Genomic DNA, 25,427 nt, shown 5'->3' with positions numbered 1-25,427 from the left:
AAGAAAACAGCCTAAGGAGGGCCAGACTGAGTAAAATTATCTTTGGGCATTTAAGAAAGATGAATGTAGATGAAAGAGCTTGTTGTTGGGAAAGAAGGTAAATGTATAGAAGGCCACAGGAATACGCAAATTAGAGCAGTAATATCAAGGATCATGGGCTCATATCCTGAAGGGAATCAAGGAAGGAAAAAAAAAACAAAAAGCAGAAATTAAACCTATAAGGAAAGCATGGCCAGTCTCACCACTTTTTGTAAACCCCTAATATTATGTCAGTGTTGTTTTGCACACATAAGATTCTGAAACCTGCATCTCTCACTGGCTTAGCAATGAACTGCCAGGCTCAGTAACACCTCCAGTTTCCTGATCAGCGATGGAGGACATAGCCAACAATATGAAGTTATGTATGTGGCAAAAATTACATTTTTTGTAGGTAGAAGAAGCAGGTAGAAGTAGGTGGATTTGTAGCCGCATTTCTTTGGGGCTATGTCCATTGTCCAACCAGAAGTGGCACTGGAGCTGGCTAATTTCTCTGTCAATTAAGAAGGAATCACACTTTTTTTTTTTTTAAGATTTATTTATTTATTTATTTGACAGAGAGAGATCATAAGTAGGCAGAGAGGCAGGCAGAGAGAGAGAGAGGAGGAAGCAGGCTCCCCGGTGAGCAGAGAGCCCAACGTGGGACTCGATCCCAGGACCCTGAGATCATGACCTGAGCCGAAGGCAGCGGCCCAACCCACTGAGTCACCCAGGCACCCGGAATCACACTTTTGACAACAACTTTTTCTTTTGAAAACAACTGCCTCCCCCTTCCCCTCCCTTCCCCCTCCTCCTTCTTCTTCTTTTTCCTCTTCTTCTTCTTCTTCTTCTAATTTAAGGTCTATAGTTTTCTCTGTTCTTTAAATGATTTTGTTTCAGGTCAAGAAGACAAGAGCCTTCTGCCTGCTTAGAAGGGTCACCTCTTAGCTAGAAACACTGAACGATTGTTCATGAGGTCATGGGCACAGGCACCTGAAACAAGGGTATAGGGGATGATCAGAAATAGATTTCATGCACAAGTGCCTGGGTGGCTCAGTTGGTTAAGCGTCTGACTCGCAGTCAGAGTCATAATCTCAAGGTTGTGAGATCAAGCCCCGCATCGGGCTTTGTGCTAGAGATTCTCTCCCTCTGCCCCCTGCCCCACTTGCTCTCTTCTCTCTCTCAAATGAATAAAAAAAAAAAAAATTAAAAAAAAATTAGAACTCACTTCAGTTATATAGTCAATTATTAAATAGTGCCATGACTCCCTAAGTGGATGGCCTTGTTTCTCTTATTTAGTGTTCATTTGGGTAAATTCTATTGAAAGTGCCAGTTTTCTGGGGGCATTGTGGAGATGAGGAGGTATCAGAAACAAGAGTAGTAATGCCCCAGGTAATCATTTAAATAGTATCAGTTATGTGTCTGACACCCCATACATGCTGAAGGTATATTCTATTTTATAAGTCTCACAATTAAGACATTGTCACTATTAAAATACACATTTTGTAAATGAGAATACTTAAACCTCATCCTGTGTAGTGACCTATTCAAACTTACATGTCGAGGAAGTGACTTCAAATACAGGCAGCCTACATCCAGGCAGAGCTTTTGCTCTTAACCACAACCCTACATGGGTTTTAGGAAATAAGATTCAAAAAGTCGCCATAAAAGAAAACACTGAAAAATGAAGGTGAACATTTTGAAGCTGAAGATAATGTATGCTGTTCATTCATGTGGAAAAGTGATAGAAGGAAAACATAATAAGCAGCAAATATGTAAAAATATGTGATGAGATTGCTAAGAGGAAAGCTAGCAATCATTGTCACTGGGGAAAATGAAGAGAAATGAGCTTTTAGCACTAAAGAAATAGGAAGTGGCACCCATGCGTCAGAGATGATACAACATACGCAGAACTGGAAGGAAAAGTCCTTGATCCCAACCCAGCACTTTTCAAGTGGGAAGATTGACGAAAGATGTCATTTCCAGAGTCACCACTGAGTTCCCTCGAACATGGGGACCCGGATCTCGTTATCTAGGAGCTCAGTGCCAAATCTGTATCCCATCAGACTCTTAAAGTTATTAGTGGAAAGGACTCATGAGGCCATTGTGTTTGTACATGTGTGTGTGTGTTGACATGCTTGTGTGATGTATCAATTAAAATGATCCAAGTACCACTGCCAGAGCCACAGGCATGTTTGTGGAGGCAGTACAGGGTGTGAATAAAGTGGTGATAGGAGATGTATTAAAGCAAAACACATTCAGAACTTGGACTTTAAGATCAAGATCCTCAAGAAAGAACAGAATGAGATTTCTTAGGTAAATAACAATTAACAAAATCTTAGTAGGAGATTAATTAACAAAACAAAACAGCTCTTTCCTTCCTTTTCTCTTCCTTTGTGCTCTGGCCTATGTCCTTTCCCAGAGCTAAGGAATCTATTGATGCAAGAGAACAAGGGGGTGAGGGGAAGGAGAGAAAAAGTCAGGCAGGATTCCTTCCTAATGACCTCATGCTTTATTGTGTTCTTCGCTAAGATTTTACAAAATTTCACAAAGTTACTTTTTCTTCTAAAATACATTTTTTCTTTCCAGAAACTCCCTTTTTCTCCTCAGTTTTCAGGACCAGAGTGTGCTCTGAGGAGCCTGGTTGATACCTCATTGAGGATGTTACTGACTGATTTGAATGCCAGTTCATAGTTTCCGTTTCAGCTCCTTGTATCTTGCATTGCATTCAGCCCCTTGTATCTTTCCAGAATCTAAGGGAACATGCTTACTTCCTAACAGCTTCCCTACCCAGCCCAACATAAGCCTCTTGGTGAGACCAGAAGCCCCTTTGGAACATTCTTCGCTTAACATTCAGAAACAACCTTTGGAGCTTGCCTTTCCTACATGTGTCAAACTTTGCTTTTAGGTATTTTTTTTTCTCCTTGAATTGAAAAGAAAATGTTATTTTTGTAAATCACCATTTATGTATAGTGTCCATATGACCAAAAATATTAAAGCACAAACAAAATATTTTTTAAAAATGGTAACTTTAGTCTCACATCTGTAAAGGGAAGATCATTGTAAAGTAGCATTTTGAGATATATCTTTATTTCACCAAGCCACAGAAGACGGTTCATTTGAACTACTTAAATAGAAAGTATTACTCTTTATTTGATCAGAAGAGAAATGGCATTTGGGAATATAATTTATGTGGAGTTTAAACAAGATTTTTTGCAAAGTTTTACAAGTTTGCTCTAAGCAATAAGAATATGTTCTCCTGTTGCAACTGTCCATATTTACATTTTCCAGGTCAAGCACTCCCAGTTCTGGAATATTTTGGGGAGCAGAAATGTAAGTTACATCAGTGGCAGCACACCCTCCTGCCTGGACTGTGGCGTCCCACTGGCTATGCTCAATTCCAGTACTGTTCTTCACTAGTTATACAAGCTTAGGCATGTTCCTCTAACTCTGTGAACTACAGTTTTGTAGTTATAAAATGAACCAAATACATATGGTTACTGAGAGGACTAAATAGCATACTGTATATGAAGTGTCTGGTGCAGAGTATCCAAAGAGCTCAAATGCAATAGTTAATACATAATTGTCATATGATTAATAATTGGTAGCGAACATTAAAACAGTGATCCATACCACCTTGTAGATCAAGTGGTGGACCATGGGTCACTCTTTCCACTGACTCGCCGTTTGGGAGTTCATGCCCAGAAGCAGGAGTGTAGCTACTTTACATTTCAAGGATTATTGGGGGATGTTATTGACATAAGTCCACGGTTTATCAGGAGGAATTCCTCCTTCTTCCATTAGCCCCCATCTTAGACATTCTCAGCTGCGCTCAGATGAGAAGCAGAGGTGTTCCTCAGTACCAAAACACTGAGGTTCCATGTTCTAATGCAAATTTGCCCCAGAAAGAGCCAGAGAGTAAATGTTTAACGCTTTGTGGACTGTATGGATATTGTCAGAGCTCCTTTGCTTTTGTAGCACAAAAGTAGTCATTGATAACAGGTGAAAAGAAGAGCTGTATTCAGTACAACTTGATTTGCAACAGCAGAGAGCACTGCAGACCTTAGCTTGCAGGCCTTAATTGGTCAACCCCCACTCTTGGGGCTGGAGTAACAAGGAAACCTGATGCTTAAGAAGAAGGGGTGAGATCATCCATTCGTGGAATGTCAGATAAAGACCAGCAGAATTCTGCAAGCCTGATCAAATGAAAACGGTTTTATAAAAATATCCTGTGTACCTAATCTTTTGATAGACATTATTAGGAATATAAAAAACAAAGATATTTGAGACACAGTTGGTGTTCTTAGACATCACAATTGGCATGGAGCAAATTTGGTAAGGACCAGTAGCTAGTCAGTGGCAATGATCCCAATATTATGTGTTCAAATTTCTGTCAACTTTATACATGAGTTGCTGAGAAGATGGGGGCAGGGTTTCTAACCACAGTGATAAATTAGCTTTATTCTGAAGAGTTTTTGTTTTCTGTTTTCTCAGTTTTATTTCATGTCTCATCCTTCTATTATTTTGTACTAGGAAACCAAGTCAGAAAAAAAAAAAAAATTGAACCTGTGTGTACAGAGAACAAATTCCAGAGAGGGCACTGGGTAAATTAGAAACAAATTCAAAATTTCAGCTCGTGGCTGTTTTTGTACCAGTTCAAAGTTGTTGTTTCCATATGTTTAGTCTCTTTAAAAGCATTTGCATTTTTCAGTCATTTACAAAATTACTCTTGGGGCCAAGAATAGCTAGTTCTAAGGACCACAATATCTTGTACAATATGATACTTATCTTAGGAACTAATATTCAGTAATACTAAACCAGTGGGAGAAATCACAAATCACTTTCTATGAATGTTTATTTAATGTCCATTTTCAGGAGCATGATTACTTTACTAAGATACTGCCAAGCATGGGTCTAATGGATTGCTACAAAGTTTTCTCGCGAGAGGTGTTTCCAAGTAATTTATAACCTAAATGTCTCCCATAAACAATTAAATACCAGTTTATGCTTTTATTTTTTATAATTTCTTCTTAAAACGTTACTGAAAAGAACTGACAATCAAATAACATAAACTCCTCCAAAACCGGTAAATACATTTCTTCTTTCTTCTTCTTCTTCTGCCTTTTTTTTTTTTTAGTTCACCACAAATACACAGCCTGAATTGCAGGAATTATTTTGAAAGAGAGTCATTATGAAGATTTTAATTATAGCCAAGTATCCTTAATTACATGTCTGTATGGTTCAAATATAACTAGGGTGTTAAACACATCATGTACTATTAGTTATTTAAGGTAGATCGTTCAGCTAAGTGGGTTTTTTTTTTTAACATTTTAATATTTACCCATTAATAAAGTTGACCTTTTAAAGAATATTTGTCTCTGGATTTATATCAGTAACCATTAGTGGTATGTTTAATTTCAGGGTTCTTTTGAAACATCTCTAAACTCATGGAAAAAAGTCAACACTTTAGAATAAGTGGCTAATCATTTTAATTCTCTTGGTATTCACTGCAGTATCATTAATCATGATAGAGTCATTCGATCCTAATATGGATGTAATATCTAATTCTGCAGAGATCCAGCTGTAATTTAGCAACAATTACTGTCCACTTATTATAAAGTGATGCCAAACCCTAATGCAATTATTTTATTTCATTTGGGTTACATTATACAATCGTATTCAAGTTTGCAAATGTTGCAAAAACTTTAGATTGATGTATTTGATTAAAAACACATTAGCATCGAGATATATTTACTTGAGGTGTTTATATTATTTGAGAATGCACTCCCCATTCCATTTGTAGAATAGTTCTGATTTACTGGAGTACTTTTCTTAGATTTTTTTTTTCCTGCATATGTGCTTTGGGGAGAGCAAATCGTTTTGTTTTCTAAACATGCAACTTTTGAGAAGGGTATAATAGATTGTCAAAAGGCCACTAACTTTGCAAGTGACATGCCAGGTTAGAGCTTTTTCATGGGGATGAGAGAACATCAGCAGTCCTCCTGGCTAACAGGGTGCATCACAACTTAGAAAACACATGGGCTACTGATCACATTCGAGTCTCCAACAACCCTCGCTCTGACAAGTCCCCTGGTAAGTTATGCTAGCTGCCATGTGCTTCACAGCATGTTTTTAATGTTTAGAAAACAAAATAATTCATAGTGTACCACCAGTCAGCTTGGGCAGGGTAAGATCATGATTCTGCCCTGGCTCTGTGGGGTGAGGCAGTGTGTGGCCATGCCATGAACTAGGAGTTAATTTTTGTTCTATCTTTGTGTCTTTGGTCTCATCTGTCTTAAAAGGCAGTTTCTGTACTGTCGTAACCACTAACGGAATGTTCAGGGAACTCCTATTTTCCTTCCTTCTTACTGAATCCAGTTCCCAGTAAAGGATCAAAGGGTCAAGGAAAAGAGGCAGGAAGGATGACCAGATACAGATTATTACACAAGAAAAGCAGAACTGACCCCCAGGGCAAGTACACCTTCCACGCATGAATACTGTGTAAGAGTCTACGTCTCTGCTCTAGACGTGTTTGGTAAACCACCTTTTAACAAACATGCTCTAAATGTGATTTAACTCTTCACCCTCCCAACCATTGTGATACCAGCACATGGATGGATAGCGCTGTTATCTGTGTAGCCCGGTGCCCTTAAGCATCATCTTCTAGTATCACTGAAGCCCTGTGACCACCTAGCCTGCTGCACTCTCATACTTATATAAGTCAGAAGTCTGAATGGACTCATCTAGGTTCTCTGCTGGGGGTCTCACAAGGCTGAAAGCAAAGTATAAGCCAGTCTACTAGGTTCTACCTAGATGCTCTGGAGAAGAATCTGCTTCCAAGATCATTCAAGTTGTGACAGAATTCACTTCCTTGGGTTTGTGGGACTGAAGTCCCACTTCCTTGCTGACTGCTGGGGGTCACTGTCAGCATCTAGAGGTCTCCAGCATTCCTTGGCATATGACCCCTTTTATTTTCAAATCTGGCAATGGTGCATCAACTTCTTTCCAATGTTTGAATCTCTAATTTCCTTTCTGATACTACCTAGAGAAAGCTGTGCTTTTAAAGGTATGTTTCATATATTTGTGGAACATAAGGAATTGCATTGAGGACATTAAGAGAAGGAAGGAGAAAATGAAGAGGGGCAATCGAAGGGAGAGATGAACCATGAGAGACTGTGGACTCTAGGAAACAAACAGGGTTTTAGAGGGATGGGTGAGCCCACTGATGGGTATTAAGGAGGGCACGGATTGCATGGAGCCCTGGGTGTGGTACATAAACAGTGAATCATGGAGTACTACATCAAAAACTAATGATGTACTGTATGGTGACATAATATAATAAAAATTTTAAAAAAATAAAGAACATGTGTGATTAGATTCAGCCCACTTGAATAATCTTTCTTTTGATTAACTCAAAGTCAATTCATTAGCAACCTTAATTATATTTGCAAAATTCCTTTTGTCACATAACAACATAATTAGGGTGTGATATCTCATTGGCTTCATAGTTCTGGGGAATAGATGGGGAATTTGAGGGAAACATTTTAGAAGTCTGCTTACGACGTAAGCAGACACATAGTTAACACCCAAGACAGTACTAATGCATATAAATACACATAGAAAATCACCTGAAATGATGTTAACAAATTAATATCAGCAATTAGCTCTTGGGAACAGACCAAAATTGGTAGTTGATGTTAAGCTTTAATGGGAATGTTTTAATTCTTGAACAAGGAAATTTTGTTCTTGCTATAATGAAATTAGAAAGTAAAATAATGTATTAAAATAGAATTTGAGGACTCAGACACTTTGCCTCCATGACTCTATATAGAACTAAGTATGGCTATACCATCGAACACTGGTGGATACCAGTGTTCGACTTACATCTCTTGATGGCCATCTTATGTTATGAGCCCTGGTTCACCTGTTACCATTGTGCCAAGTCCAGCTCATCAGAGCCTTGTCTAGGGCCAATAGACATGCAGTTGTTATAATATTAAAATATTTCCACCTTAGTTGGCAAATAGCCACTTCCCCAAACCCCCTGAAGGTCCTGCAACCAACCGGAGTGTCTTTCTAATCTTTTCCCATCTCTGAAACTTGGGACAAGTCTCAGAAGCTCAGACCTCCCGCAGTCTAGCAGGTGAATGGCTTCCACCTGTTATGGCAGGGTGACTAGGATGGCTCCTGTGCTCAAACCAATGTTCATTCTTTCTCATTTGGACAGCGCTGTCCTACCCCCACTGGTTATTCCATATTGGGGACATTATTCTTTGCCTAGTCTGTGTTTTAGAAGGATGAATTCATAACACGGCACCTTTCACATACATCTGTCCCATCCCCACTTTCAGAAGGTAAATGAGCAGGAACTGTAGCTATATTTGAAAGCCCTAACAGTAATCAGTATGTATCCTGCCCCCTCTGATTAGCTGTACCAGAAACCACTGCAGAGATATTTACATGTTCTTTCCTTTACTGTTTAGAAGAAGGAAAGCCAGCCTTGCATTTCCATTAGAAATAAAGTTTCTGCACTAGGGAGAAGAGGTTGAACACATCATTAGACGTCATCATGTTTAATTATAAAGACCTTACAGAGAGAAGGGTTTGTTTCCCTGTCTCCACAGTAAGTAGCATAGTGTTTTACTGACTTTGAGCTTCATTCAGAAATCATCGTCAGATATCATACTTCTTAAATTACAAGCTGCGCAAGTTCACGCAAACATACGTGGTGTGCAGATGCTGCTAGTCCAAAATGGAATGCTTTTTGCATTTAAAGGTAACTCATGCAGTCAAACTCCAGAGTAGTCTGAAAAAACTTAAAAAAAAAAAATCAGGTCTTCCTTACACAGAATAAAACTATTTAGTTTGTCAGGAGTATATTACAGTCACCACACAGCTAGGTGTTTTGTTTGTTTGTTTGGATGAAGTGAGGATTCATGTTTAGCCTTCACTAAAGCCAACAGAGGTGGTAGCTCATATTTATGGAACAGTTACCAAGTCTCAGGAACTGTGCTAATAAGCATCTTACATGTACTACCAACTCAGTGAGGCAGGGATTGTTCTTACTTCCATTTTAAAGATGAGAAAATTAAGGTACAGAACTCTTAAGTAAATTACCCAAGGACTTGTAACCCAAAAGAGGCAGGAATAACGATAAAACCCAGAAGCCCACCTGGCCCCTGAGCCCTTCTATGCACTGGTGTATTGCTGAGATCTCAAGAGTTTGCCTTCTTCACCTGGAATTGGGCACCTAAATCCCCATTATTGTCTGTTTGCCGTCTCATTACCAAGTGGCTAGGATTGGTTGATGGAAATGATGTTACTAAGGTGAGGTGACTCATTATAAGAACCATGGGCAAAACTATAAAATGCACTGTTGGTTTACTGTCTATTAGGTTCCTAACCCTGCTTTCACAAAGTACAACAGGCAGGGTACCTAAAAACAATAGACATTTATCCTCCTACCGTTTGGGAAGCTAGAAGCCTGAAATCAAGCTGTCAGCAAGGTCACAGTATCTTGAGACTCTAGGGAAGGAGTCCTCCTTGTCATTTTTTTTTTTTTTAAGCTCCTGGCAGTTGCCAGCAATCCTTGGCATTCCTTGGCTTGTAGCTGAATGGCTCCAATCTGCCTGTGTCTTCACATGGCCCATCTTCCCTTTGTGTGTGTGTGTGTGTCACTTTTGTGTCTCCATGTGTGCATATCACATCTCAGGGCACCTGCCCCAACCAGTGTGACCTCACTTTGATTTGAACTACATTTGCAAAGAGCCTATTTCCAAATAAGGTCACATTCCTTGATTCTGGTTTGGGTAAGAACTTGTTGGGGGGGCGGTCTCAGGTTGGGGGCTGGAGGGAGACACAGTCCAACCTTTTAAACAGGCCAGAACTGATCATGTTAAAATACTGAATCAGAGGTTGGGGTGATAAGACCACTGAAATAGATATTTTAAATTCAGCGTGTTAGAAGAACCTACTCATTAAAACATTGCTTTATTCTGGAAAAGCATGTATTGCTGCTGCTTCTGTGATGCTGAAAGACAACTTTTTTTTTTAACTGAAACATCTGTAAATTGTTACATATAAATATTAACTCATAAGGTATTTATATGGACATTTTAAAAATTCTGGCTACCATGGCAGGCCATAGGGAAAAAAATGATGACATGCTATACCCAGAGGTTTTCTCTCAAGGAGCTTGCTTTCTTTGAGGGAAATCAGTATTTTCCAGAGAATGGCAGAGGTGAATGTGTAGTTTTAAAATGAGGTGAGAAGGGGCACCTGGGTGGCTCAGTCGGCTAAAATGAGGTGAGGGGCGCCTGGGTGGCTCAGTGGATTAAGCCGCTGCCTTCGGCTCAGGTCATGATCTCAGAGTCCTGGGATCGAGCCCCGCATCAGGCTCTCTGCTCAGCAGGGAGCCTGCTTCCCCCTCTGTCTCTGCCTGCCTCTCTGCCTACTTGTGATCTCTCTCTCTGTCAAATAAAAAAATAAATAAAATCTTAAAAAAAAAAATAAAATAAAATGAGGTGAGTGCTTTGCTGAATGGAGGCGAATTCCATCCCCCCTTCTATAATGGAAACTCATCACGGAAGAGCAAAACTTTTCTATTCCAGTTTATGTAATGGAGTAATGGGGAAGCAATGCTGGAGACGTAGCCTGGGAGAGGCTGAGTAGGAAGGATGTTCAAGAGAAAGCAGACCTTGATGATATTGAGGTATGTGCCCTCTATCCCTACACTTTGAAGAGTTTTGATCAGGAAGGGATGTTGTACTTTGTCAAATGCTTTTTCAGCATCTATTGAGAGTATCATATGGTTCTTGTTCTTTCTTTTATTGATGTGTTGTATCACATTGACTGATTTGCGGATGTTGAACCAACCTTGCAGCCCTGGAATAAATCCCACTTGGTCGTGGTGAATAATCCTTTTAATGTACTGTTGAATCCTATTGGCTAGTATTTTGTTGAGTATTTTCGCATCTGTGTTCATCAAGGATATCGGTCTATAGCTCTCTTTTTTGGTGGGATCCTTGTCTGGTTTTGGGATCAAGGTGATGCTGGCTTCATAAAATGAGTTTGGAAGTTTTCCTTCCATTTCTATTTTTTGGAACAGTTTCAGGAGAATAGGAATTAGTTCTTCTTTAAATGTTTGGTAGAATTCCCCCGGGAAGCCGTCTGGCCCTGGGCTTTTGTTTGTTTGGAGATTTTTAATGACTGTTTCAATCTCCTTACTGGTTATGGGTCTGTTCAGGCTTTCTATTTCTTCCTGGCTCAGTTGTGGTAGTTTATATGTTTCTAGGAATGCATCCATTTCTGCCAGATTGTCAAATTTATTGCCGTAGAGTTGCTCATAGTATGTTCTTATAATAGTTTGTATTTCTTTGGTGTTAGTTGTGATCTCTCCTCTTTCATTCATGATTTTATTTATTTGGGTCCTTTCTCTTTTCTTTTTGATAAGTCGGGCCAGGGGTTTATCAATTTTATTAATTCTTTCAAAGAACCAGCTCCTACTTTCGTTGATTTGTTCTATTGTTTTTTTGGTTTCTATTTCATTGATTTCTGCTCTGATCTTTATGATTTCTCTTCTCCTGCTGGGCTTAGGGTTTCTTTCTTGTTCTTTCTCCAGCTCCTTTAGGTGTAGGGTTAGGTTGTGTACCTGAGACCTTTCTTGTTTCTTGAGAAAGGCTTGTACCTCAATATCATCAAAGCCATCTATGAAAAACCCACCGCAAATATCATTCTCAATGGAGAAAAACTGAAAGCTTTTCCGCTAAGGTCAGGAACACGGCAGGGATGTCCATTATCACCACTGCTATTCAACATCGTACTAGAGGTCCTAGCCTCAGCAATCAGACAACAAAAGGAAATTAAAGGCATCCAAATCGGCAAAGAAGAAGTCAAATTATCACTCTTCGCAGATGATATGATACTATATGTGGAAAACCCAAAAGACTCCACTCCAAAACTGCTAGAACTTATACAGGAATTCAGTAAAGTGTCAGGATATAAAATCAATGCACAGAAATCAGTTGCATTTCTCTACACCAACAGCAAGACAGAAGAAAGAGATATTAAGGAGTCAATCCCATTTACAATTGCATCCAAAACCATAAGATACCTAGGAATAAACCTAACCAAAGAGACACAGAATCTATACTCAGAAAACTATAAAGTACTCATGAAAGAAATTGAGGAAGACACAAAGAAATGGAAAAATGTTCCGTGCTCCTGGATTGGAAGAATAAATATTGTGAAAATGTCTATGCTACCTAAAGCAATCTACACATTTAATGCAATTCCTATCAAAGTACCATCCATCTTTTTCAAAGAAATGGAACAAATAATGCTAAAATTTATATGGAACCAGAAAAGACCTCGAATAGCCAAAGGGATATTGAAAAAGAAAGCCAACGTTGGTGGCATCACAATTCCGGACTTCAGGCTCTATTACAAAGCTGTCATCATCAAGACAGCATGGTACTGGCACAAAAACAGACACATAGATCAATGGAACAGAATAGAGAGCCCAGAAATAGACCCTCAAATCTATGGTCAACTAATCTTCGACAAAGCAGGAAAGAATGTCCAATGGAAAAAAGACAGCCTTTTCAATAAATGGTGCTGGGAAAATTGGACAGCCACATGCAGAAAAATGAAATTGGACCATTCCCTTACACCACACACAAAAATAGACTCAAAATGGATGAAGGACCTCAATGTACGAAAGGAATCCATCAAAATCCTTGAGGAAAACACGGGCAGCAACCTCTTCGACCTCTGCCGCAGCAACATCTTCCTAGGAACAACGCAAAAGGCAAGGGAAACAAGGGAAAAAATGAACTACTGGGATTTCATCAAGATCAAAAGCTTTTGCACAGCAAAGGAAACAGTTATCAAAATCAAAAGACAACTGACAGAATGGGAGAAGATATTTGCAAATGACATATCAGATAAAGGACTAGTGTCCAGAATCTATAAAGAACTTAGCAAACTCAACACCCAAAGAACAAATAATCCAATCAAGAAATGGGCAGAGGACATGAACAGACATTTCTGCAAAGAAGACATCCAGATGGCGAACAGACACATGAAAAAGTGCTCCATATCACTCGGCATCAGGGAAATACAAATCAAAACCACAATGAGATATCACCTCACACCAGTCAGAATGGCTAAAATCAACAAGACAGGAAATGACAGATGCTGGCGAGGATGCGGAGAAAGGGGAACCCTCCTACACTGTTGGTGGGAATGCAAGCTGGTGCAGCCACTCTGGAAAACAGCATGGAGGTTCCTCAAAATGTTGAAAATAGAACTGCCCTATGACCCAGCAATTGCACTATTGGGTATTTACCCTAAAGATACAAATGTAGTGATCCAAAGGGGCACATGCACCCGAATGTTTATAGCAGCAATGTCCACAATAGCCAAACTATGGAAAGAACCTAGATGTCCATCAACAGATGAATGGATCAAGAAGATGTGGTATATATACACAATGGAATACTATGCAGCCATCAAAAGAAATGAAATCTTGCCATTTGCAACAACATGGATGGAACTAGAGCGTATCATGCTTAGCGAAATAAGTCAAGCAGAGAAAGACAACTATCATATGATCTCCCTGATATGAGGAAGTGGTGATGCAACATGGAGGCTTAAGTGGGTAGAAGAAGAATAAATGAAACAAGATGGGATTGGGAGGGAGACAAACCATAAGTGACTCTTAATCTCACAAAACAAACTGAGGGTTGCCGGGGGGAGGGGGTTTGGGAGAAGGGGGTGGGATTATGGACATTGGGGAGGGTATGTGATTTGGTGAGTGCTGTGAAGTGTGTAAACCTGGTGATTCACAGACCTGTACCCCTGGGGATAAAAATATATGTTTATAAAAAATAAAAAATTAAAAAAAAAAAAAAAAAAAAAAAAAAAAAGAGAAAGCAGACCTGTTGGATTCTGTCATTTCCACTCAGGGTCCAACCCTGTTTAGGGACTATGACAGCCTTAAGGGAAAGCGAGCACATAATCAAAGCATGATATTAAACTGTATCTTGCTTTGCTGGTGACTAACTTACCTGATACATTAGTTTCTTTTGTTGCTATAATAAATTACTGCAGACTTGATTGCTTAAAACAACAAAAATTTATTCTCTCATGGTTGTGTGAGCCAGAAATCCCAAATCAAGGTGTCACCATGGTTCTGCACCCTTCTGCTCCATGGGGGACTGTCTGTTCCTTGCCTCTGCTAGTTTCTGGTGGCTGTTAGCAGTCTCCGGCTTGGGGCCACAACATTCCAGTTTCTGCCTCTTGGTCACTTTGCCTCCGCCTCTTCTCTGTCATTCTTCACCCTCACATCTGGGGATGGTTGATAGCAAGGCATGACTGAAGGTAGATTGGAAGATTCAAAACCATAGAGCAAAACTGGAAGGCAGAGTAATAAGACATTTTGATGATTCTGAAAAGGTTTCTGCAAAGTGATGGTTTGAATTAGGAAAATACTGCTTTGAAATTGTAGGGGCTTTGTTTTTATCTTCCTTCTCATAGATTATTGTCTTTTACTGTCTTAGAGCCAGGAAAGCAGGTGTCCTTCAATATACCCTCAAGATTCCCAAACAAAGAATTGCCCCGGGTGCTGCTGGGCATGCACTGAGATAGAAAGAAGTGCCTGGAACCTAACTGCATTTTACTTAGACATACAAAATAGGTGTTGCACAGTTTTAAACTATGCTGTTGTTTTTTTTTTTTTCAGAATGCATGTATTTTTTGCATTGTGGGTACTTTATAGAATTCAACAAGAGTTTTTCCACCATTCTGGTAAACCAGGTCACCAGTGGGATCATCATTTGTACTATCTCATTAACAAGAACACACTCCCGTCTTCAACCACCTGTGTATATTTGTAGTTGCCTCATACAAATATGTAATGGAGGAGATGGGAGACTCTGATTAAAACATTTAAATCAAATATTATTAAATTGCTGAGACAAGTAAAGATCAATAGTCCTCACTGACTTTTATTATTAAAACTTGATTTTAAAATATTTCATATGTCATATTCATATTTCATATTCATTTGTGTATATATGTGTGTGTGCACTTATAAATAATTTTGGGAGGCCCATGTTAAGAAACCTATAGTAGAAAAATTTTAAATTCTTTTTATTTTTTTAAAGATCTTATTTATTTATTTGACAGGGAGAGAGAGAGAGGGAGACAATAAGTGAAGAAACAAGCAGGCGGAGTGGGAAAGGGAGAAGCAGGCTTCCCACTGAGCAGGGAGTTCAATGCAGGGCTCCATTCCAGGACCCTGGGATCATGACCTGAGCCTAAGATAGACACTTAATGACTGAGCCAGGCAGGCATCCCCAAAAATTAATTCTTAAAAATTGTTTAATATTTTTTCTCCTGTGTTTTTTGCCATCATATTCTGATTCTATCCCAGGAGATCACCGTACAATCATCTTGCAGCTTCTTGAATTCGTCTTCCGCTTTCTCATTCATCTTTTATTTCCCAGGGCCTATTGGAGAGCGCGTCATCCAAAGTGTTTTAAGTGCTAAGATGGAATGAACAACTTAGCAGGTGGTGGGATTTTAGGATAATGGATGTTTTCTATGGTAATTATCATGACCCTATTGCATGCCATAACTCAAGGGAAAATGTAGAAAATTCACTTGTAAATAAGGCTCAGGTCATTTATGAGAATAGCATACGTTTTCATTTCTCCCTTTTGACAGTCTACAATTTGTCTCAGTGTGTTCTAATCATGGCCTTTTTCCTCTATTTCTTATCATATACAAATAAGCCTGATCTGTTATTATTTACCCAAACTTCACTTTTTATTTTAGTGTCAGCTTCTGCCTTTGTTCTTTTTTTTTTTTATTTTTTTTTTTTTATTTAGAGAAATCACAAGTAGATGGAGAGGCAGGCAGAGAGAGAGAGGGAAGCAGGCTTCTCCGCTGAGCAGAGAGCCCGATGCGGGACTCGATCCCAGGACTCTGAGATCATGACCTGAGCCGAAGGCAGCGGCTTAACCCACTGAGCCACCCAGGCGCCCCTGCCTTTGTTCTTTTATATTCTTGTGCTTCTTGTATGGAGCTTTAAAAAATTGTTTTACTTCTTTTAAATTTAAAATTCTTCATTATATGTATGTGCACTTTTCTGCTTCACTTATTGTGTATTCAAGGATAGCCTTTTTCTCTATACATATTATTTTATTACGAATGACTTCCTTCTTGTTTCTCCTTTGTAATACAGTTAGGGCATCATATTGATTTTTTTTTTTCTTGAAATAATGTTGTAGGTAAGTTATATTATCTGTTAATTTCGTTTCAGGATAGGAAAGGGAGTATTACATAACATTTGTTATAAAATGGAACATTGCATCTGATAGGGTTGAAACTCATTACCATAAATAACATGGCTCAGTTGAAAATGTGAGAACACACATGTGTTAAGCAAAAGGCAGAAGCAGCCTTCTCTCTCTGGGTGATAAAAGAAGGAGGTATGGCGGTAAGGCAGGGAGGGCTGGAGCAAAGAGACAGCAGGAGAGCCTGTGCACACAGGCTTAGGATGGGACAGAGACCTTTGAACTTTATTTAAAAAGAAGAGATGTGAGAGGTCTTGACAGGAAGAAGAAATATACTCCATGTTTGAGGGACAGGTGAGGCAAGGCTGGCAAGTAGGAGAACAGAGACCAGATGCTGGAGTTCATAGAAATGTCATGCAGTTTCTGTGAAACTGAGTGAGGTATGCCTGATAGGCAGATTGTATTGAATTAATGTCCCCATGAGTCAAAGAGAAGTGACATTGCTTTTATAAAGTTATAGGAAAAGGTGGCGTAGGAATTAGCAACAGGCTTTGTTCAGGTCCTGTGCTAACTCTAAAGCATGAACTATAATTATCTTCATTTCAGGCTGTTCACGTGGAATTTTTGGAACCAAGAACTTAATATTTTCACATCAGATCAAGGCAAAAAGAATCTACCGTAAACTTTTGAATTAGGGAAGATAAACAAAGCAGCAGTAGAACTTTGACACAAACTAACGACTAGAACTGGGCTTTTGATAGATGGGAATGAAAAAGAGATGTGTTTAAAGATTATGGTGAGGAAAAATATAGTTCTTATAATATTTACACCAGTTTGTGAATATGCTTTGACTTGTTTTTTTAAACAGAGTGGTCGTTCTCCCACTGGAATGGCAGCTCCATGAGGAAAAGAAACTTGTCTGTTTTATTAGAAATATGTACAAACAGTACAGTGGCTGGAACAGAATATTTTCTCAATAAATATTTGTTGACAGAAGGAGTGACTGGGCTAGGAGCTCTTGAATATCTACATTAAACATCTGTGTACTACCATTCTGGGTTTTAATGATCTTCTGTTGCTGTAAGAATTATTAATATGGAAAATAATGAGATTAGTTCCAGTTGTGCGATATTTTCATTGTAAACTGTTTGCAGAACTATTAATAGCAGAGATGTGCATCAAGCCGCACTGTTCAAAATAAATAGCTTGCGAACTCCAAGGCATAAATGTTTGGGGGACATAACCAAGTAAAATGTTTGTGTAGCAGACCCTCTATCCTGTTAGAATACAGATTAGATCATTAAGAAGCAACACATTTCATCCACTTATCAGTGTTTGCATACAGTGAATGGGTATGGAGAACACTGATACACCATCTCACTCTATCAGAGGATTACTTCTCTGTCTTTATCAATAAATTCTGCCTTTAATCCTGAGAATTGACCGAAAAAGAGAAACAGCAATTTTTTTTTTTTTTTAAGACTGTTCCTTTTGGTCTTTTTATTACTTTGTCCCTGGATTCACAGATTTCTCTGGTAACTTAGTGTAGTTATAGAATGTCCCTGGGGGGAGGGGGTGTCACACATTAAGTCTAAACTCATTTACAAGGCTAAATGAAAGTAAATAGGTAAGAAAAGTTCTAGTAGCCTTTCGGTATCAGAAGGAAAACCAAGTGGAACTGAACATCAGATAAAATAGCAGTTTGTTCATTCAGACTTTTAATTAAACTCAGAGATTAATAGATCTCCAGATGAAGTTTTTAACAAATTGTATGGCCAGGAATTCTCCTTGGTTCTATGTCTTGCACTCTGGCTCTTGAAAAGTAACTTTCTAGATTTTTTTTTTTTTATTATTGTATCCAAGAGATGTCAGTGTGATAACATTGTTGTCCGGTAACTGAATTCCTATATCACAGATGATGATGGAAACACAAAAGGTTCCCTTCTAGAATCATCTCAAAGCTCTCTTCTTTACTAGTGTTTCCTGACCCCACCACATATCCAGTCCATTTTAGAAATCATTGCCTAAGCTGACACACAGATTTAAAGTTGGTTATTGGGGCGTCTGGGTGGCTCAGTGGGTTAAGCCTCTGCCTTTGGCTCAGGTCATGATCTCAGGGTCCTGGGATCGAGCCCTGCATCGGGCTCTCTGCTCAGCGGGGAGCCTGCTTCCTCCTCTCTCTCTGCCTCTTTACCTACTTGTGATCTCTCTTTCTGACAAAAAAATAAAATCTTTTTTAAAAAAATGTTGGTTATCATATTCTTCAATCATTATGAAACAAGCGTGATCTCTCCCTGTGTTATTTTTGAGAAAACAGAAGTAAAACAATGTAAATAATGGATATGAAATTATTTTAATGTGAATTTTATTTGACTTCAAAGAAAAATGGACTATAGGGTGCCTGGGTGGCTCAGTCAGTTAAGCACCTGCCTTTGGCTCTGGTCATCTTCCCAGGATTCTGGGATTGAGTCCCACATTGGATTCATTGCTCAGTGGGGACTCTGCTTCTCCCTCTGCCTGCTGTTCCCCCTGCTTGCACACACTCTCTTTCTCTCTCCCTCTCTCTCTCTCTCTCTCTCTCACTATCTCGCTATTTCTCTGTCAAATATATAAATAAAATCTTTTAAAAAAAGAAAATGGACTAGATCTTGGCATCAGATAATAATCAAAATAGAGCAGTTTGTTCAGATTCTTCCTCCACCAGAATGGAAGCCTCTCAAGAACTAAGAGTTTCTCCTGTCAACAACGATGTGCCCAGTGAGTGGGGAGCACAGGCATGTGGTATGCAGCTCAGTAAATGACAACGAATAATCAAAGGGGATTTCAATAGACATTCTATTTCAGGTCCTACAACTTGCAGATGAAGACCTTGAGCCAGAGCTGTGAGATGTCACTTTACAAATCAAGCAAGACTGGGAAGTAGGAAAACAGCAACTAAATGCTGGAGTCTTTAGAAATGTCATAAAGTTTCTGCAAAACCATGAGTGAGGTGTGCTTGAGAGGAAGATTGTACTAAGTTAAAAGTTAAAAATGTCCCCATGAGTCGAGGCGCACAGACATTGCTTTTTTAAAGTTAGAGAAGAAGGTTGTATTAGGAATTAGCAATAGGCTCGGTCCTGGCCTGACTGTAAAGCATGAATTATATCTTCATTTCAGACTGTGCCTATGGAGTTCTCTAGTTAGACACTTCTGTAACGAGAAACTGAGAGAAGAAGGTTCTGGTAGCAGGTGTTGATTGTTCAATCTCTATGGTGTTAGTATACTTGATGGGTTGGCTCTTATCTGTGGAAAGTGCAATGGAGTGTGGGGACATTTATTATCAGGTGGGGACATTTATTATCACGAGAGTACTGTTAGGGCTTCTTTTATCCTCCCTTACTTACTCCATGGGGAAATGGGTGACCCCTGCTTCTGATTCTCATCCGTGGTATATTCTAGTCTTCCTTCTGCTGTGCTATTGCTGCCCCTGGAGCAGAGGACTTCCAGGGGTGGAGCAGTGGATCTAAAACAATAGTGAAGTAATTAGTGAGCCTCCTTAGTCAAAGACCTAAAACACCTGCGTATAACAACAGAGTTCTTACTTGACCTTGCCTTTGCCTGACTTACCACTTTGTTGACTTCAAGACTAGACAAGAAGAAATAAGTGGCTTTACTTCCTATTACCCAAAATTCTCACAGTATGAAAAAAAAATTAACCTTCCCTAAATCCTATCACCACTGTTAAAAATCTCATGGATTTTCTTTCATTGTCATTGTGTGTGTGTATTAGTGTGTATTTGTATATCTAATTCAGTCTGTCCAATACTTGGTAGTCATACTGATACAAAATTTCTCCCCCTTCTATTTACCCTAAAGATACAAATGTAGTGATCCAAAGGGGCCCGTGCACTCCAGTGTTTATAGCAGCAGTGTCCACAATAGCCAAACTGTGGAATGAGCCTAGATGTCCATCAACAGATAAAAGGATAAAGAAGATGTGAGATAGATATATATAGATAGATAGATAGATAGATACACACACACACGTATATGTGATGAAATAGTATGCAGCCATCAAAACCCCCAAATCTTGCCATTTGTAATGATGGGGATGGAATTAGAGGGTATTATGCTAAGCGAAATAAGTCAATCAGAGAAAGATAATTATCATGTGATCTCACTGAATGAGGAATTTGAGAAAGAAAACAGAGGATCTCAAGGGAGGGAAAAATGAAACAAGATGAAACCAGAGAGGGAGACAAATCATAAGAGACGTTTAATCTTAGGACATAGACTGAGGGTTGCTGGAGGGGAGGGGGATGGAATGGATAGGGTGGCTGGGTGATGGACATTGGGGAGGGTATGTGCTATGGGTTGTGCTGTGGATTATTTAAAACTGATGAATCACAGACCTGTACCCCTGAAACAAATAATACATTATCTGTTAATTAAAAAAAAATTCATCCCTTTAAAAAACAAAACAAAACAAAACATAATTTCTCTCCCATCAAAGTCAACCTAGAGGGTTACTACTTTGCAGTTTTCTGTTAAATGCATCATCTCTAAATTTGCTGTAAATAGTATATATTGAGTGCTTATTAAGTGAGGTTCGTGCACTTTCGGAGTTTATAGTAGTGATCATTTTCAGCACTCCTCTGCAACTAGTATTGTGAGGGCTATCAGCTACTATTACGTTATTGTACTAATCCAGGGTTACCCAAACCATAGCCTACAGCCCAAATCTGCCCCATCACTCCCCTCCCTTGCCTGTTTTTGAATGGTCAACTAGCCAAGAATGTATTTCTCACATTTTTTAAGGAGGTGTTTATAGAAAGAAGAAGAATATGCCACAGAGACCTATGTGACCCACAGAGCCTAAAATATTTAATATCTGGCTTTTCATGGAAAAACTTTGTCAGCTCCTGTCAAGATTTATATTTAAATTTATTATGAATATTCAAAGTCATCCCTCCACCTACGAGGGAGATGAGGTATGTCTATGTGAAAAATATCTTGAAATTTGTGAGGGAACATGTAGAGAAGTGCCTGAGGGCATCATTTGAGTATGTGAGATGCTATTTGCTGATGTTTAGTGGTGCTGAGGTCAGGCGTGGTGATCGTGGGCCTCTTGAAAGAGGTGACTTTAAAGTGTGAAAAATTTAATTCATTTATGTGCGTATTTTACTTGAAGGGCAGGGTGAGGTTGAGCTTCTGGAATCAAAGCTCAGAGGCAGGCACCATTTAGGTATGTTTCAGGCTGGTAAGGCAAGAAAGAAATTCAGAGCTGAGTGAACACATTTTGCTAAACATTTTCTCATGGCATCCCATTTATTCTTGAATCAAGCCCACAAATGTATATTACCTGTGTATTACAGATCTGGAAATCAAGAATCTGGGGGTTTCAGCAACCTGCTCTGAGACCCAGGTAGTAAATACAGTACAGATTTGAAAGCAGATCTATCTGACTTTAAATATCCATAATATTTTGTCACAGCCCAGTACACGTTTCCTGTGTATATCATGAGTCTTTCTACAATGTCATCACACTAAATGGTGATGTCAGGGTCAATGGTAAAACTGGGCCTTTCATTCATTCTGGATATATTTAGTTCTCTTTAATATGATATTCTTGGCTGTTCATAGTCCTGTGCTTGCTTCTCATCATTTTTCTTTCCCTCACTTCTTTTTTCTTACCTGACTTTCCCCATCTGACTGGCATGCTGGTTTTTCATTCACTCTGTTCTTCAAGGTTCTGTGCATTTTTTAATGCAGCTCCCTCTGCCAGGGAGGCCTTTTCCAGTTTCTATGCTCAGAAACTCCTATTCATCCTTCAAACATGACCTCAGATGTCCTGTCCTTTTAGGGGTCAACTCTGACTCCTACAAGCAGTTGCACAAGATCCTCTGAAGTTCTTAGAATTGTTCTTTCATATATTTCCGATAGTCAGAGAGTTCTTTTTCCTTTCTTTGTCAGTTGACTTGAATACTTAAGAACTAAGATCAAAGATGAGCCCCATGCTCCTAGCTAGCACTTGGCATGAGTACTGACACGTAGGGAGATCTTATTTTGGTGACTCGCTGAATGAGGGAAAGAATGAAAAAACAAATGGACTAATAGAGGAAGGGAAGAAGGGAGGAAGGATGGGAGAAAAGTGAGAGTCCCCTTCTCACTTAGAGGCACTGTTTGTATGCAGAAACCAGTCCATCCCTTGGTTGTCAGAACCTCTGTCCTCCCTCCCCCACCTCCTGCAATAACCCCATCTGGTAAGGTGCATTTCAATGCATTCCAATGCATTACTTTTAACTCAGGTTTATGAAAACTTTGGGGTCAGTCCTAGTTCCTGTAAGGCCTGAATACAGGAACCCACACAGAATACAATTTTTCCTCAGCATCAGGTGTTTGACAAATGTTAAGTTTTAGTGATAACATGACCATTTATTGTGACTTCTGTAATTTCGTCCTCATTCCCCACCATACCCCTGCTGACTACATCCATCACCTGTAGGCTAGATAGTTCTGTGCTTGGAAAAACCCTCAGTAGGCCTAACCTTTAAGACAGCCAGGTAGTCTACAAATAGTTGCTAATAGGATGCTTTATCCTCAGTGACATCTAAGGTACTTTTTCCTTGATATGTGCATGATAGTTAATTTTATATGTCGATTTGATTGGGCTAGGGAACACCCAGATATCTGTTAAAAAATTATTCCCGGGTGTGTTGTGAGGGAGTTTGGGAATAGTTTAATATTTGAATGACTTCTTTTTAAAAAAAAATTTTTTAATTTATTTTCAGCATAACAGTATTCATTGTTTTTGCACCACACGCAGTGCTCCATGCAATCCATACCTTCTATAATACCCACCACCTGGTACCCCAACCTCCCACCCCACGCCCCTTCAAAACCCTCAGATTGTTTTTCAGAGTCCATAGTCTCTCGTGGTTCACCTCCCCTTCCAATTTCCCTCAACTCCCTTCTCCTCTCTATCTCCCCTTATCCTCCATGCTATTTGTTATGCTCCACAAATAAGTGAAACCATATGGTAATAGACTCTCTGCTTGACTTGTTTCACTCAGCATAATCTCTTCCAGTCCCATCCATGTTGCTACAAAAGTTGGGTATTCATCCTTTCTGATGGATGACTTCTTAATAAAGAATATCCATCCATCCTCATAATATCTATGGGTATCACATTGAAGGCACAGTAGAACAAAATCCCCTGAGGTCCCAATGGGACATAAAAGCAGAGGAAAGTCGAATTCTCTCTCTCTCTTATTGGCCTGGGACTCACATGTTTTTCTGCCCTTGGACATAGGAACACCTGTTTCTCAGACCTTTGGACTCCCAGACTTCACCAGCAGCTCTTCTCTGCCCCCACCCACCCACCCCCAGGCCTTAGGACTCAGTTTGAATTACACCACTGACTCCCCTATTCTCCAGCTTGCATACAGCAGATGGTGGGTCTTTTTGGCCTCTGTAACCATGCGAGCCAATCTCTATAATCAATACCCTCTTATATAGAACCCTGTTGGTTCTGTTTCTTTAGAGAATGCTGACTAATACAGTGTGGACTTCATCAAAAGGAAGTCCCTCTAAGTTTCTTACAGAAGAATCTCAGCAACTATCAAATAGTTATTAAAATACTGTTGACTGGGTTTTCTTAACTTTTTTAATAAATAAGATCGCTGAGACACAGAAACTTAAAGGGTATTGTGAAGCAGAGCACTCAAGATGTTCTGTCTCTCCACATGTGCAGTCTCTGTGACATTTCTCCAGCTCCTCATCTGCCTTTCTTGGCTTCTGGGGAGGAACAGTGTCCACAGAGCAGGGCCCAGTGTTTGCAGGGGAACTCAGTGCAGCCAAGCCCACAGAAATATTGCATTGCTTTAAATTTTCATAAACTGTAATCCATAATGGCTCCCGAAGCACCAACTATTTTCTCTCCACTACATATCATGCATTTTTAACTGTCTATAATTACACAATTAAACAGTAGGCCATTAGGGCTCACAGGAGTCATTAACTCAAAATGTTTCAACTTCTATAACCTGACACCAGGGATAGGTCTTGCCTGGGGTGAGGGGGTGGGGGTGGGGAGGTGCTGGATCTGCTTACTCTTATGTCGAAAGAAGAAGAGCCCCCACTCTCAGTCCACTGTTCTCAAAGGAGTAGAGCTCCTAACTGAACTTGGGCATTGAAGGAGAGAATAAGATGGACAGTTCAGCGCCAGCCTGGGAAATGGGGAAGAGGTCCCAGGCCAGGAGAAGATAGGGTGAATGGGCTGTCTCTCCTCCATCCCATCAGCCTTAGTAATGAATATTCTGAATATTGGTGAGAAATCACCCATGGTCTCCCTCTTTGGCATACTCAGAATGCTATGACTTCTTCAGTCTTTTCATAGAAAGCCTTTAGTCTTGAGCATGTTATTTCTGTGACTGAAACCTGCATGAGTGTATAACACATTCCATAGGTCAGATGCGTGTTAATGTAAGGATAATGGACTGAAACAGTGATACAGTGCTGAATGGTGTGTTCTGAGAATAACACTTAACAAAATTTTGTATTGGGATCAAAAATTCTGTGGTGGCATTTTTGATACATTTATTCACTAACCTTTCCTTCACCTAAAATGACTGTGAAATCTCTCTCTCAAAAGTTTCTCCCACACACCACATTGTCCCTAAAAGGTCATCCCCTTACTCCTGTGTCTTCACAAGACGTTGAGAAAGAGAATGTATTTCATGTCACTATTCATCTCTGCTTGCCAATAGCATTAAGAAGAGCATGGGTTTGCCATGAAAATTTGTTGAATAATAATGATCACACTATGAATGTATCTTTCTTTGCAACTTTTAAAAAGCATTTTGAATCTTATAATCTGTAAACAGAAATAAAGGCATTAATTTTACAGTGGCATTTGTGTTAGAATGGATGAAGGGAGCTAGAAAATAAGCATATTGTGTTTTTGGCAGATTCAGAGAAACGCCTTATCAAATGGGGGGTTTGGCACATATTAAGAGGTAGAGATCAACTTGTGGGTCCTTCTGTGTGTTTGTGTATTGTCTGCAGGCCCGATCTTTCCCCAATTTTCTGATATTTCACTGCAGTCTTTGAATTGGTATTCATATTTTTGGA

The 25,427-nt window shown here is 39.4% G+C and overlaps 1 protein-coding gene across 8 annotated transcripts in view; it reads left to right on the top strand.

Annotated features, from left to right (window-relative positions):
- Positions 1 to 25,427, top strand: part of NCKAP5 (NCK associated protein 5) — an 891,925-nt gene that overhangs the window by 470,940 nt on the left and 395,558 nt on the right. For 4 of the 8 annotated variants that reach the window (XM_059166690.1, XM_059166694.1, XM_059166693.1 and 1 more), the window contains exon 5: positions 3,307 to 3,348. The exons of the other annotated variants lie outside the window; for them this stretch is intronic. In XM_059166690.1, coding sequence (XP_059022673.1) covers positions 3,307 to 3,348 — 42 coding nt within the window. The remainder of the gene's footprint in view (positions 1 to 3,306; positions 3,349 to 25,427) is intronic. 8 annotated transcript variants of the gene reach the window in all.

This window comes from Mustela lutreola, chromosome 3 (assembly GCF_030435805.1).
Source record: "Mustela lutreola isolate mMusLut2 chromosome 3, mMusLut2.pri, whole genome shotgun sequence".
Lineage (NCBI taxonomy): Eukaryota > Metazoa > Chordata > Mammalia > Carnivora > Mustelidae > Mustela > Mustela lutreola.
The sequence above is the reverse complement of the archived record's forward strand: the minus strand, read 5'-3'. Positions and strand labels throughout refer to the sequence as shown.